General features: G+C 39.4%; 1 protein-coding gene across 1 annotated transcript in view; it reads right to left on the reverse strand.

Annotated features, from left to right (window-relative positions):
• Positions 1-4: 4 nt before the first annotated feature.
• Positions 5-16,397, reverse strand: part of LOC144630943 (uncharacterized) — a gene marked incomplete at its 3' end in the record, with an annotated part of 40,677 nt that continues 24,284 nt past the window's right edge. The window contains exons 14-22 of the mRNA XM_078489299.1: positions 15,503-15,688; positions 15,178-15,354; positions 14,644-14,766; positions 5,385-5,570; positions 4,507-4,683; positions 3,599-3,721; positions 2,615-2,797; positions 1,086-1,208; positions 5-55 (exon numbers count right to left, since the gene is read on the reverse strand). Of these exons, the coding sequence (XP_078345425.1) occupies positions 5-55; positions 1,086-1,208; positions 2,615-2,797; positions 3,599-3,721; positions 4,507-4,683; positions 5,385-5,570; positions 14,644-14,766; positions 15,178-15,354; positions 15,503-15,688 (1,329 nt within the window). The remainder of the gene's footprint in view (positions 56-1,085; positions 1,209-2,614; positions 2,798-3,598; positions 3,722-4,506; positions 4,684-5,384; positions 5,571-14,643; positions 14,767-15,177; positions 15,355-15,502; positions 15,689-16,397) is intronic.

The following is a 16,397-nucleotide window of genomic DNA, read 5'->3' on the forward strand; positions in this document are numbered from 1 at the left end:
GAGCAGCCGTCTGGCTGACTGTTGCAGTAACTATCGCTCAGAGAATTCTTGCAAACTGAAATAAATTGAGAAAAATAATAAATATAATTCCGTATATATTACTATATTAATTGGTAACATTTAAACATGACATCAGGGCCGTAACTAGCAAGAGGCAAGACGAGGCACTTGCCTCATCTAGATTTTAACCCAAAAATGAAAACAATATATGTTTTGCTGAGAAAATAATCCCAAGTTGAACAAGATTGATTTTTCTCGAGAAATACCTTATAAAAATTGTCGAAGAAAGAGGCTTTCGGTGTTTATGGGAGAGTGAATAACGCGGGTGAGCGAGGAAAATGAGGCGGGACGAATTTAAATCGAGCAGTCGTACAGGTAATACCAGCCAGATCATCTGCAGCTAGGGTAATGCGAAACTAGGACTTCATAATTATATAACTCTCTTCGTTTTCCAAACAGTTCATTAACTGCAGTTAGAGAATGTATTCATGATTCCAGGGCGTCTATCAGACAACAAGAAAGAGGTGAGGTGCTAGCAGGCCAGACAAGACTATTTCAAGTAACATCGTAGATTCGAGCGAGAGTGAAGTACTTAGTAACAAAAGTAACTAGTTTTACACTGGCTGCATTACTAGTATCCTAAGACTACGCGGACCACATTTAACTGAAACTATTAAAGCCATTACCACGTGATCGAGGAACAACCAATGAGAACGAGCGTAAAATTCAACTAAACAATATTACAATAAACCTTTACAAGAAAGGTTGTCCTACAAGCGTAAATGCGTACACGATAAAGCTGAGAAATATTATGGGTAGTGGTATTACCGTTGCTGATCGAAGTTTGCGGTGTTTCAGCGCTATCAAACGAGAAAGCATGGATTCTCCCTATACAGTTTTGTTGCGTCAGAGAGTTATATAGTTTTCTGCAGTGGAAGGTTATACATTTTTTTTGCCCGTGGGAACTTACATTGTCACGTCATGTACTCTCGCGATGGTCCAATAGAAAAAAAGAACTTTTGGCAATGTTCCGCATATGGGCCATAACTAAATCAAAATAGTCAGGAAAGGTGCAGATAACGAACCTTTGCATTTTCCACACGTCTTCGCGCAATCGCGTTGGAGGTCTTTATCTGTATTACAGAAATCTTTCCAAAGATTGCAAAGCCCGTCATCTGCAGCATTTTGACAAGACTGAGTTTGGGTCACTACAAAAAAAAAGGAAGCTGAGTAATTAAACCTGCCATGGCTGATGCGTGTTCTTTAACAAGCTGCCAAAAGCACGTGGTCAAGATAGAAATAACACGTTCCCTTGCTCCATATGGTGTATTTTACCCCTCCCCACTCCCCTGTGTATGCAACGTAGTCGAATCAAGTAATTCCAGCCAGATTTCTGCAGCTAGGGTAACGCGAAGTTAGGGCTTCATATCTCACTTCGTTTTCTAAACTGTTAATTAATTCAATTCCACTTGCAGAATGTATTTGTGTCCAAGAAATTAAGAGGTGAGCTGCTAGTAGGCCAGCAATACAAACGGGAAAGGTGCAGATAACGAACCTTTGCATTTTCCACAAGTCTTCGCGCAATCGCGTTGGAGGTCTTTATCTGTATTACAGAAATCTTTCCAAAGATTGCAGCGCACGTCATCGGCAGCATTTTGACAAGACTGAGTTTGGGTCACTACAATTGAAAAAAAAAATCAAGAAGGAAGCTGAGTAATTAAATAAACCTGTACGTGGTCAAGAGATGACGGATTAAGGTGGTACTAAACTACGCACGTAAAGGCATTTTTTTCGCCGCTTAATTTACTGGAAATATCTCGTTCGCGTTTCAAGCTATGCAAAAACCCCATGCTCATCCCATAAATCTATGTTTGGGGGTGTTTTGTAAATTTTTGGTGATGTTTGAGAGGAGACAGTTTTTCTCAAAGAATTTGTAAACTTTAGAGAAATAGGAAATATTGAAGATCTGACGTAGTTATTATATTTGAAGTTAGAAATTAGTAGGTGGACACCAAACAGTCCTCTAACAACCTGTGGTGCCCTTGCGTGGGGGTCAACTGTCTGCGCGGGGTGTTCCAAAAATAATTTTCTTTCTTCTAACCCCTCTTTAAACTTATTAAAATTTCGCTAAAATTCACGTTTAGTCCCGTCTTAAGAGAAAGTGAGCCGCAGAACCTTGAGTTATTTTTAGATTACAGATATCTTTGCTAATCGGTACTGCGCGCCTATAGTTGAAGGTTTGGAATGATCAGTAAGGTAAAGTCTGTGTCCGAGCCAAGTGGCCCATACAGCCGGAGCTTATCCCCGGTTTCCGTAGCATTATATTTTAACCGACTAGGAGTATTTCTACTCCCCCCTGAATGAGATGCTAGTCCATCGCAGGGTTACCCTCCAGCAGTAAATTCACTGGTACTCATTTATACACCTGGGTGGAGTGAGGCAATGTGAGAGTAAAGTGTCTTTCCCAAGAACACAACGCAGTGCCCCGGCCAGGACTCAAACCCGACTCGTAGTCGAGCGCGCTAACGATTAGGCCACCGCGCCTCCCACGGAATGATCAGTACATCTGGCATAATTTTTGCTATTTCTGGATCAAAATCTCTAAAACTTTTACCAGTCGGCCGTGGGCACATTGTAGGGGCACGGCATTTCTGTGTTTCTTGAGCAGGTCCTCTGCACGATGCTCCTCCGTTTGCAGGCGGGGGATTGTTGCACGAACGTGTTCGTTGTTGAGTACCAGCACCACATGTGACGCTACAGGGAGACCACAAAGTCCACTGCGAATATCTTCCATCCACTAATAGATAAAAATAAGCAGAATAAATGATTGACTGATACAAAGTATTATAGTCCGATTTGGAACAAGGTGATTTTTGCTGTTGCTGCATGTCTTTATAACTGCAACAATGTGATGTACACGGCACTAAAAGATTCCAGCAATCTCGTACCCAGGGCTTTTCCCTTGGTAATTTCGAACAGTTCTTTTCTCGCCCGTTCCAAATTACCAAGGGAAAAGCCCTGGGAATGAGGTTTAGATTCCGGGTTACCGTATTCCGGGTTACCGTATTTTTGGACCTTGAGAGTGGGCGCTTATTCGAGGCTGGGCGCTTATCACCACTTTTAGCAAGTAGTGTACTATACGTTTAGATTGCAAGAAATCAATATATAATAACAAAACTTGAAGATCTACCAAAGCTGAAATTTTAACTGTTCATTGAAAGTTTCTGTAAAATACTAAGAAAACTCGGTCGTCGGGGTAGTCTCTTAGTAGGACTTAGTTAATTATCCGTCTCAATCTCATACTCCTCTTGTGCACTTCAGTTTTTTAGGGGGGTGGGCGCTTATTCGAGGATGGGCGCTTATTAACTTTTCCTTCATACAAGGTGGGCGCTTATTCCAGGTGGGCGCTTATTCGAGGTTGGGCGCTTAATCGAATAAATGCGGTAAACCCATTGTAAATATTAAAAAGTTAAATATTAAACTGTTATTAAAAGTTGAATATTAAAAATAAAATACATAGTTTTAAAGATGTTTTATTATGTAAGACTTATAATTACTAGTTGGACAAAATGAACGGGGAAAGCTAGAGTAGACGAACCTGGACATGTTCCACATGTCTTCGGACAGTTGTGCCAAACATATGTATCTTTGCAGAAGCGTTCCCAAGATGTACAGTTTGCGTCACTCTCAATATTCTGACAAGACGTGTTAGTCGCTATTACTGAAAGGAACCAAATGAGGTATTTAGTGGAGTATTCCTTATAATGAAGCTCTGGAACCAGAGATAATCAAGAAGGTAGGAATTTGAAAGAGAGGTAGTGAACCACCGTCAATAAGATTTTCTTTATACATTCAGTAAATTATTCACAAATACAAGTGCATTTGCTTTGTGTGAACTCGGGATGAAATTTAAAACAGTGACTAGTACGGTATCGAGCGTGAGAAGATCGAGACGTTAAAGTAAAGATAAAATTATTTACCCCAACATGCCAACTGCTATTGGGTTCCTACCCATATATGAGGCATTATAATTCATACTGATTTTCTAACCCTTTCTTGACAAGAGACAGGTAGAGCGTTCGAGAATTTAGATTTTCTTGCGTTAATTTTTTTTCGATTAATTCAAAGGCCTGACTTCAGCGGTACATGCTTGTTCTCTCTAAAATGACCTAAGGTAATCATATTGCCTAAAATTAATGCGTAATAAGCGACAATTTCAGAAGTTTTATTGATTCGCCAGGGATAAATTAAAAACTAGTGATCAGGAAAACGTGGTTCAATAAATAGCCGGATCAAATGGCCTGCTTATTATCAGGTATAGCCTTTTCTAGGTTTTCTAGTACATTTGGTTGTCGTATAGCTGTTATGAAAAAGACGTCATGAAGCATACGCCTTGCCTCACGACTGACTTTTGAACCAGGGTAACCCCACCCCTACCTTATGGAGCTTGAGTGCAACAGATATTATATCAAGCACCGATTTTTGCCAAGATAACAACCTCATTACCTGGACAACTTTGCGTGTTACAACTCCGTGATTCTGTAGCACGTCCCAGTCTCCTGCAGTCTCGTCCTCTGTGTGCTGGTGGGGGATTGGTGCAGAAACGATGGCGTCCCTGAGTTCCTCCATTACATGAATGGCTACACGAAGACCAAGCGGACCATAGCGAGTAACCACCATCAACTAGGACGAGACGTGAAAAGCAAACAGATCGCTAACCTCAATCAAAACTGAATGAAGTTTTTCGGAACATTACAGCAAGGAGCTCAAAAGTGTAACCACTTTTAATTAATGTATTTATATTTCTCGCGCAGTTTTGATCTAGTCTGAAGCCAACTGGAAGCTGTCCTCGGCTTCTGATTGGATATGGACGGCTCGAAGAATGTGAATTAATTTTGGGAACCTTGCTGTAACTCATTTGTCTTTTTTTATTTTTTTTTAATAACAATTCTTTATTAACAACTTCTGTGATAATTATCTGTGGCGCAAAACTATTTACAGTAAACGGTTTTATGATACAGTCGTTTAAATGAAAAGCAAAATATGTTATAAAGAAATTGAATAAATTAAAGCTGAGAAGCGTTTAAAATTGGAATGAGCGATTTAAATTGCAAAGGAAACATAACGGTTACATTGTGCGTTGATGTGATCCAGCGTACGCGAGTAGCAATCACAAACAAAAGAGAACTATTTCAACTATTTACAATACACATTCTAATAATTCTGAAATCTTAATTTCTAGTTCTTTGCAGTGAGTTGTTTTCTCGCCTTCGGTTTCGCTTCCATAAAATTTCTATCATAAAGTACTGAACTAATGAATATCTCCCTCTGCAGTTCTTACCTCTTTTAATTTTAAGCCTTTTTACGTTAAAAAAAAACTTTACCTGGACAATGATGTGTGTTACATCTCCTTGATTCTGTAGCTGGTCCCAGTGCGCTGCAATCTCTTCCTTTGTTTGCTGGTGGGGGATTGGTGCAATAACGATAGCGGTGCTGAGTTCCTCCTCCACATGGTTTGTTGCAAGAATGCCAGTAACTCCAATGCGAGTAACCTCCATGAATAGGAATATCTGAGAACAGTAAGGAAATCTTATTGATGAGTGTTTTTACGGCTCTCTAATGTGCCATAAAGTAATCGCATTGCCCAAAATTAATGCGTAATAAGCCCGAGGGGCTACTCAAATACGTCTTGTACGGGGAGGCTCCGCCCCGAGGTCCAACCCTTACCCTTTTATATACCATTTTGACAGAAAAAGCACCCCTTTCGTACACCTTTTACTACAAAAAGGTACCCCTTTCATATACAGGAAAGATATCCCTACACTTTCATATACCTAAACTTGTGAAATCCCTACCCTTTTATATACCTGAAGCATGAAAAAAGTACCCCTTTCGGGCGGAGCTTCCCAGTATAGGTCATTATAGGGAGTACCCCTCCCCCCCCCCGGTAATAAGCGACAATTTCACATGTTTTATTAATACACCAGAGATAAATTAAAAACTAATGATCAGAAAAACGTGGTCCAATAAATAGCCGGATGAAATGGCCTGTTTATCATCAGGTAAAACAATTTCTAGGTTTTCTAGTACATTTGGATGCCGTATGGCTGTTATGAAAAAGACGTCATGAAACACACGCCTGGCTTCACGACTTACGTTTGAGCCAGGATAAGCCTACCCCTACCCTTGAGCAGTGCACCTTTACGTGATTCTACATTTGACAGTTAGTGAAAATGTACTCGCTCAGGGAATTGAAATTTCCCGTGAAAATCGCATTATCAAATTTATTCCACAAGTTATTCTGTATGGAGAATCTTATCTACCTGTATTTTCTTGGAAATTACAACTGCGTATTTGAAAGTGGATGCATACAAAAGTTATCTGTTACTTCTTTCCATGGTGCAACGTTGTCATAAATTAATTTTACTCATCTAGAGTATCTCTAAAACATCTTATTTCAACCGGTTTTTTTCGATGCTCGTTCAACGCCTCACTGCGAATCTAAAATTCCTGACGTAATTGATGTCAAAATACTGAAGATGAATTTTTTCCCCGACAGTGATTTAATCCTGATATTCTATCTTTAATCTTTAATTGTTATAATTGCCACTAGGGACACTAGGGAACTATTCCGACAATGGTAAAGGTCAGCGGTTAATTAGTTATTTCAAAGGCGATCTTCCCAGTCTCTCAAGCAATGCATGAAAAGGGAAAATGGGGAGACTCAAGACCAATGACAAGGAGGCCGCCACACATGTGCACATCACTGACAGTCTGAGTGACATGGGTTCAGTGAAGTGAAGTGCTTGTGAATGCACGTTTTCGCTCAACTTCGTTCCCAGGGTCTCTCTCCCCGCCCCCAGACCCTGGGAACGAGGTTGGTTTTCGCTCTAAGACCCTCTAAATTCCTTCAGGGAGTTAACCTTTATCAAACAAGAGCTCTTAGAGCTTACAACTGCGCTGGTCTCGTGAGCACTTTAGGGGAGCCATGTGGGGGGGGGGGGAACAAAAAATGCACCCCCCCCATTATCCCCTTATCCCCCATCCGAAATTAAATATTTTTCTTATATGCTAATGGTGGCCAAATTTAATTCCCACGATCCTGATCCGTGAAACAAAAAAATCTTTTAAATCAGCATCCAGTGTTGTCTTGAATTACCGTTTAAAGATTGAACAACCAGCTCCGAAAATGAAATATTGGAGCAAATAATTAAATCAAATTTGAGAAAAAACTAGACCTGTGTTTTGCTGAATGGGAATTCCCCGGGGAATTAATTTACCAATGACGTAAGCCTTGCAAGTCAGGGCATGTTTGTCTCAGTGGTCTTCCTTCAGATTTCAGAAATCCGTAGACGACACAGCTCCAAAAATACGTAAAGCTAAAAAGTCGAACATTTTACACTTAACATGCTAGGTTAGTTTCCATTTGTAGCAGTTAAGCTTTCAGAGCATTGCGTGATTCTTGCCGATCGGTGCCTTGTGAAAGTAGAAATTTGCTAACGCCAGCACATTCCAGGACACAGACGTAATGTAAATAAATGTAAATTCTTGCCCGCTAAAGCATCAAATTTTAGTATTTTCTTTGATTCAAACGCTTCAAAATACTTCACAGTCTTTAAGTAAAGACCAAAGGATTCGCAAAGATTTCAAAGGAGGCTGGATAGCTTTGAAAAATTACGTGACTCGAGCCGATCGAAAGTGAAACTTGTCATGTCAGCACATTCTTCGACACCAACGTAATGGCATTTATTTACAGATTCTGGCCCACTGAATTATATTTCTCTTTGAAAACTGACCCAATGACAATGTTTTGTAGTGTCTATACTGTTAGTATTATTTTTGCCCCTATTTTGGTTTTCGTATTACAATAGGCGGTTGTAAAAATGCAGCGACTGACAAACTTTGTGTGACATTTCATGGTTGACTTGTTCCAGCCGCGATTAATAATTTTTCATATATGCAAATTCTGGCCGAATTCCCACGCGCGGACGCTGAAGCTGTTTTTAGCACAGAGGGTAATTTCCCTAGCATACCGAATGACGTAAGCGGTACAGGGCATGTTTGTGAAGGGAATTTTTCTTCATATCTCTAAAATCCTTCAATGACACAGCCAAAAAATAGATTACGCAATAAATTTGTTTAGTAAAGACCAAAGGATTCGCAAAGATTTGAAAGGTAGCTTATAATAGCTTTAAAACATTACGTGACTCGAGGTCTAGCCGATCGAAAGTGAAACTTGTCATGTCAGCACATTCTTTGACACCAACGTAATGGCATTTATTTACAGATTCTGGCCCACTGAATTATATTTCTCTTTGAAAACTGACCCAATGACAATGTTTTGTAGTTTCTATACTGTTAGTATTATTTTTGCCCCTATTTTGGTTTTCGTATTACAATAGGCGGTTGTAAAAATGCAGCGACTGACAAACTTTGTGTGACATTTCATGGTTGACTTGTTCCAGCCACGATTAATAATTTTTCATATATGCAAATTTTGGCCGAATTCCCACGCGCGGACGCTGAAGCTGTTTTTAGCACAGAGGGTAATTTCCCTAGCATACCGAATGACGTAAGCGGTACAGGGCATGTTTGTGAAGGGAATTTTTCTTCATATCTCTAAAATCCTTCAATGACACAGCCAAAAAATAGATTACGCAATAAATTTGTTTAGTAAAGACCAAAGGATTCGCAAAGATTTGAAAGGTAGCTTATAATAGCTTTAAAACATTACGTGACTCGAGGTCTAGCCGATCGAAAGTGAAACTTGTCATGTCAGCACATTCTTTGACACCAACGCAATGGCATTTATTTACAGATTCTGGCCCACTGAATTATATTTCTCTTTGAAAGCGTGGAAATTTAGTATTTTCCATGAGTCAAATGCTTTAAAGTCGAACATCTCACACAAAACATTCTTTGTAAAGACAAAAATTAGAAAAAATTTTCCATTTGTTACTGATTTGTAGCTTCTAAACTTCGCGTGACTTCGAGATCGACCGAGTGGAGGTCTGGGTCTGGTCACCGACAAAACTAAAAAAAACAAGAGCTCTTAGAGCTTACAACTGCGCTGGTCTCGTGAGCACTTTAGGGGAGCCATGTGGGGGAAACAAAAAATGCACCCCCCTCCCCTTATCCCCTTTACCTGCGTCGAACAATGTTGCGACTGACAAACAAGATGGTAACAAAACACCTTGCGTGACATTTCATGGTTGACTAGTTCCATCCGAAATTAAACATTTTTCTTATATGCTAATGGTGGCCAAATTTAATTCCCACGATCCTGATCCGTGAAACAAAAAAATCTTTTAAATCAGCATCCAGTGTTGTCTTGAATTACCGTTTAAAGATTGAATAACCAGCTCCGAAAATGGAATATTGGAGCAAATAATTAAATCAAATTTGAGAAGAGCACTAGACCTGTGTTTTGCTGAATGGGAATTCCCCGGGGAATTAATTTACCAATGACGTAACCCTTGCAAGTCAGGGCATGTTTGTCTCAGTGGTTTTCCATCAGATTTCAGAAATCCTATAGATGACACAGCTCCAAAAATAAATAACGCTAAAAAGTCGAATATTTCACATTTAACATGCTAAGTTTAGACCAGGGATTTGTTTAGTTTCCGTTTGTAGCAGATTTAAACCTTTCAGAGCATTGCGTGATTCTCGCCGATCAGTGTCTTGTGAAAGTAAAAATTTGTTAACGCCAGCACATTCCAGGACACAAACGTAAAAAAAAAAAAAAAAAAAGGACACAAACGTAATGTAAATAAATGTAAATTCTTGCCCGCTAAAGCTTATTTATTTAAAGCGTGAAATTTTAGTATTTTCTTCGATTCAAACGCTTCAAAATACTTCACACTGAATTTTGTAAGTAAAGATTAATGGATTCGCAAAGATTTGAAAGGTAGCTGATAATAGCTTTGAAAAATTACGTGACTCGAGGTCTAGCCGATCGAAAGTGCAACTTGTCATGTCAGCACATTCTTTTACACCAACGAAATGGTATTTATTCACAGATTCTGGCCCGCTGAAATATATTTTTCTTTCGACGCATGAAAATTTAGAATTTCCTTTGAATAAAACGCTTCAAAATCGAATATCTCACACTAAACATTCTTTGTAAAGACAAAAAATAAGAATTTGTTACTGATTTGTAGCTTCTAAACATCGCGTGACATGAGCCTGACCGAGTGGAGGTTTGGTACAGGTCACCGACAAAACGAAAAATAACAAGAAGCTCTTAGAGCTTAAAACTGCGCTGGTCACGTGACCATCCTAGGGGTAGCCATGCGGGGAGAATAAAAAATGCACTCCCACCCCCTTATATCCCCTTTATTTGCGTCAAACAATGTTGCGACTGACAAGCAAAATGGTAAGAAAACACCTTGTGTGACATTTCATGGTTGACTAGTTCCATCCGCAATCAAATAGTTTTCTATTATGCTAAAGCTGGCCAAATTTAATTCCCACGATCCTGATCCGTGAAACCAAAAAATCGCTTATCGGGACGACGAGATTTTTGGGGCGAAAGTTTACCAAAACTGCCCCTGGGTCTCCGAGGATGAACTTTACAATTGATTGGTACATCTGGCTTCACGCCGGTAACGTAAGTATCCGTAAGAATTTCGACAGTATTCCCTATTTGCATTAAACTGAAAACTGGCCCAATAACAATGTTTCGCAGTTTCTATACTGTTAGTGTTATTTTTGAACATCTTTAACAGTTCAGAATTTTGCCCCTCTCTCGGTGCTCGTATTACAATAGGCGGTTGTAAAAATGCAGCGACTGACAAACTTTGTGTGACATTTCATGGCTGACTTGTTCCAGCCGCGATTAATAAATTCTCTTATATGCAAATTCTGGCCGAATTCCCACGCGCGGACGCTGAAGCAGTTTTTAGCACAGCGGGTATTTCCCTAGCATACCGAATGACGTAAGCGGTACAAGTCAGGGCATGTTTGTGAAGGGAATGTTTATTCATATCTCTAAAATCCTTTCAAAGACACAGCCAAAAAACTAGATTATCCTTAAAAGAGAAATACTTCGCAATAAATTTGTTTTGTAAAGACCAAACGATTTGCAAAGATTTGAAAGGTAGCAGATAATAGCTTAAAAACATTACGTGACTCGAGGTCTAGCCGATGGAAAGTGAAACTTGTCATGTCAGCACATTCTTTGACACCAACGTAATGGTATTTATTTACAGATTCTGGTCCGCTGAATTATATTTCTCTTTGAAAGCGTGGAAATTTAGTATTATCCACGAGTCAAACGCTTCAAAATCGAATATATAACACTAGAAATTCTTTGAAAAGACAAAAAGTCAGAATTCTTTTTCCATTTTATGTAAAGACCAAAGGATTTGCAAAGATTTGAAAGCTAGCTGATAATAGCTTTAAAAAATTACGAGACTCGAGGTCTAGCCGATCGGAAGTGAAACTTGTCATGTCAGCACATTCTTTTACACCAACGTAATGCTATTTTTTCACAGATTCTGACCCGCTGAATTATATTTCTCTTTGAAAGCTTCTTTGACACCAACGTAATGGTATTTATTTACAGATTCTGGTCCGCTGAATTATATTTCTCTTTGAAAGCGTGGAAATTTAGTATTATCCACGAGTCAAACGCTTCAAAATCGAATATTTTATGTTTTATGTTTATGTAAAGACCAAAGGATTTGCAAAGATTTGAAAGCTAGCTGATAATAGCTTTAAAAAATTACGTGACTCGAGGTCTAGCCGATCGGAAGTGAAACTTGTCATGTCAGCACATTCTTTTACACCAACGTAATGCTATTTTTTCACAGATTCTGACCCGCTGAATTATATTTCTCTTTGAAAGCGTGGAAATTTAGTATTTTCCATGAATCAAACGCTTCAAAATCGAATAGTTCACACTAAACATTCTTTGTAAAGACAAAAAAAGAGAAAATTTTTCCATTTGTTACTGATTTGTAGCTTTTAAACATCGCGTGACTTCAAGCTTGGAGGTCTGGGTCTGGTCACCGACAAAACGAAAAATAATAATAATAAACCCCGTGCAGAGCAAGAACTGCGCAGCGCAGTTAATAATAATAAACCCCGTGCAGAGCAAGAACTGCGCAGCGCAGTTAATAATAACAAGAGCTCTTAGAGCTTACAACTGCGCTGGTCACGTGACCACTCTAGGGGAGCCATGTGGGTAGGGGACAAAAAATGCGCTCCCCTCCCACCCGTTATCCCCTTTACCTGCGTCAAACAATGTTGCGACTGACGAACGAAATGGTAATAAAACACCTTGTGTGACATTTCATGGTTGAATACTTCCATCCGCAATTAAATATTTTTCTTATATGCTAATGCTGGCCAAATTTAATTCCCACAATCCTGATCCGTGAAATCAAAAAATTCGCTTATCGGGACGCCGCGATTTTTCGGGCGAAAGTTTACAACAACTGCCCCTGGGTCTGGAAGATCAATTCATAAGTACGTCTGGCTTCACGCCAGGAACGTAAGTATCCGTGAGAATTTCGACAGTATTCCTCATTTGCAAAAAAATAAAAACCGGCCCAATGACTATGTTTCGCAGTTTCTATACTGTTAGTATTATTTTTGAACCTCTTTAACAGTTCAAAATTTTGCCCCTCTTTCGGTTTTCGTGCTACAATAGGCGGTTGTAAAAATTCAGCATCTGACAAACTTTGAGTGACATTTCATGGTTGACTTGTTCCAGCCGCGATTAAGAATTTTTCTTATATGCAAATTCTGGCCGAATTCCCACGTGCGGACGATGAAGCCGTTTTTAGCACAAACGCTCCAAAATCGAATATATAACACTAAACATTCTTTGTAAAGACAAAAAATAAGTCAGAATTCTTTTTCCATTTTATATAAAGACCAAAGGATTCGCAAAGAGTTGAAAGCTAGCTGATATAAATAGCTTTCAAAAATTACGTGACTCGAGGTCTAGCCGATCGAAAGGGAAACTTGTTATGTCAGCACATTCTTTTACACCAACGTAATGGTATTTTGTCACAGATTCTGGCCCGCTGAATTATATTTCTCTTTGTAAGCGTGGAAATTCAGTATTTTCCATGAACCAAAGGCTTCAAATTCGAATATTTCACACTAAACATTCTTTGTAAAGACAAAGAATAACCATTTGTTTCCATTTGTTACTGATTTATAGCTTCTAAACATCGCGTGACATAACCTCGACCGAGTGGAGGTCTGCGTCTGGTCACCGACAAAACTAAAAAAAACAAGAGCTCTTAGAGCTTACAACTGCGCTGGTCTCGTGAGCACTTTAGGGGAGCCATGTGGGGGGAACAAAAAATGCACCCCCCCCCCCTTATCCCCTTTGCCTGCATCTAATAATGTTGCGACTGACAAACAAAATGGTAAGAAAACACATTGTGTGACATTTCATGGTTGACTAGTTCCATCCATTTTTCTTATATGCTGGCCAAATTTAATTCCCACGATCCTGATCCGTGAAACCAAAAAATCGCTTATCGGGACGACGGGATTTTTCAGGCGAAAGTTTACAACTACTGCCCCTGGGTCTGCAAGATCAGTTCATAAGAACGACTGGCTTCACGCAATCACGCCAGGAACGTAAGCATCCGCGAGAATTTCGACAGTATTCCTTATTTGCATAAAACTGAAAACTGGCCCAATGACAATTTTTCGCAGTTTCTATAAAGTTGGTACTATTTTTGAACCTCTTCAACTGTTCAAAATTTATTTGACCCTGTTTCGGTTTTCGTATTACAATAGGCGGTTGTAAAAATGCAGCGTCTGACAAACTTTGTGTGACATTTCATGGTTGACTTGTTCTAGCCGCGATTAATAATTTTTCTTATATGCAAATTCTGGCCGAATTCCCACGCGCGGACGCTGAAGCTGTTTATAGCACAGAAGGTATTTCCCCAGCATACCGAATGACGTTAGCGGTACAGGGCATGTTTGTGAAGGGAATTTTTCTTCATATCTCTAAAATCCTTTCAATGACACAGCCAAAAAATAGATTACCCTTAAAAGAGAAATACTTTGCAATAAATTTGTTTAGTAAAGACCAAAGGATTCGCAAAGATTTGAAAGGTAGCTTATAATAGCTTTAAAACATTACGTGACTCGAGGTCTAGCCGATCGAAAGTGAAACTTGTCATGTCAGCACATTCTTTTACACTAACGTAATGGTATTTATTCACAGATTTTTGCCCGCTGAATTATATTTCTCTTTAAAAGCGTGGAAATTTAGTATTTTCCACGAGTAAAACGCTTCAAAATTGTATATTTCACACTAAACATTTTTTGTAAAGACAAAAAGAAAGAATTTTTTTCCATTTGTTACTGATTTGTAGCTTCTAAACATCGCGTGACATTAAGCACGAGCGAGTGGAGGTTTGGGACAGGTCACCGACAAAACGAAAAATAATAATAATAAACCCCGTGCAGAGCAAGAACTGCGCAGCGCAGTTAATAATAATAATAAACCCCGTGCAGAGCAAGAACTGCGCAGCGCAGTTAATAATAAAAGCACTCGCAATATAATCACAGATCACACTCGAAATAGTAACAAATGAGACTGGAAACTTTCTGCGAAGTATATCAACACTTATGCAGCACTAGTATATTTATATCATACTGACTGACCTCTCCTTCGTTGATCAATTTGAACTTTCTCCGTGTTCTTCATCCTTCTATCGACATGACGGTTGTTTGTCAGAGGATCTTCTTTGGTTCCGTACAGGATCAATTTCAAGTAAAATAAATGACCTGTGATTTGGACAATAACAAGCATAACTGATTATTATAGAGTGAGTTATTTCATATACACCCAGGCTGTAAATATTCTGACCTACTTATTGTTAGTAATGAGTTATGATGGGCAACCGCTATGGAAAAGTTCAGAACGAAAAGCCAGAGATAGCATGTACAACTCAAACAAACGGCTTGGATTCATGGGAGAGTGGACGGCTGTCATCTCCAAAAGCTCTCGTTTGTGCTTAATAATAATGTTTATCATGAATTAATGAAAACAATAATAATAATAATAATAATAATAATAATAATTGTTTCTTGTGATTCATGAGCTATTCATACGCTTTTCTAAATAAAAGAAGAAATGATCCTTGTTATCTTCAGAAGTTTTCACATACTGAGAGAAAAAGGTGACAAAACGTTTACCTGGGCATTTATGCGTATTACACTGTCGTGATTCTGTACTTTGTCCCAGTCTCCAGCAGCTTTGTCCTCCGTGTGCTGGCGGGGGATTGGTGCATGAACGATAGCGGCGCTGATATCCTTCATCACATGACTTGCTACACGCATCCCAGCGGCTCCACTTCGAGTAACCACCATCAACTGAGACGAGAAGACGCGAAATAAAAAGAAGGTAGCGTGCTACAAAAATTGTGTATTAAAGTTGACCAAAATATTACTCTTAAATTAAAATTAATTAATTGTAATCATCGTTCTGTTGTTTTCCACATAAGCTTTATAAAGAATTTACCTGGACACCTTTTTGTGTTACATTTCCGTGATTCTGTAGCTTGTCCCAGTCTGCTGCAGTCTTTTCCATCGTTTGCAGGCGGTGGATTGGTGCAAGAACGAGAGCGATGCTGAGATCCTCCATCACAGGACTTGCTACACCGCGACCAGTAAGACCACGGCGAGTATCCACCATTAATAGGAATGCCTGAGAATAGGAACGTTACTCTTGTCAATTGGATCGTTTTTCTCGTTTTCAAAACTTTGTTAGAGTTAGAGTTAGAGTTGGCGAAACAAGCCGACATTTCTCCACGCGCGTGCACAAGCACTTGTCATCCCCCGGGGGGGGGGGGGCCTCCCATATTAAAGAGACGGGGATGCTCGTCGGAAATTTTGAAATGAACCCCTAAAAGAGACCAATCTGGGCGTGGTTCAAGCTATTTTACACCCCTAAAAGATACCAAAATTCTGAAAACAGAATTTATTTTTGTATATTTCTTCGTGTGCAACCCTAAACGAGACCCTGACGGCTAAAAATATTGCCATTTTGCCCAGAACACCCTAAGTGAGACCCAAAGTCCGAAATTTATACCCTAAGCGAGACGACGAGCATCCCCGTCCCTTTTATATGGGAGTCCCCCCCCCCGGGTTGTCATCGGACAGATCTTCTCACGTTTATAAGTATTTGCAGGCTTCATAGTCGTGCCGTACCTCTTGTAACTTAGACTGCTTCAAGATCTTAGACTCTGCACCTACCAAGTACCAAGTACCATCAACTGGGAAAAGCCTGACCTCAATCAACAGGTCAAACACATCAATTTGACACTTTCCCTATAGCTGCACGCGCACGCGCATCTTTTAATTCTCGAAATTTATCTAGCGTATTATCGTCGAAAAATGTTTGTGAAAATTAAAAA

This window comes from Oculina patagonica, chromosome 11, assembly GCF_052425735.1.
Source record: "Oculina patagonica isolate OP01 chromosome 11, crgOcupat, whole genome shotgun sequence".
NCBI lineage: Eukaryota > Metazoa > Cnidaria > Anthozoa > Scleractinia > Oculinidae > Oculina > Oculina patagonica.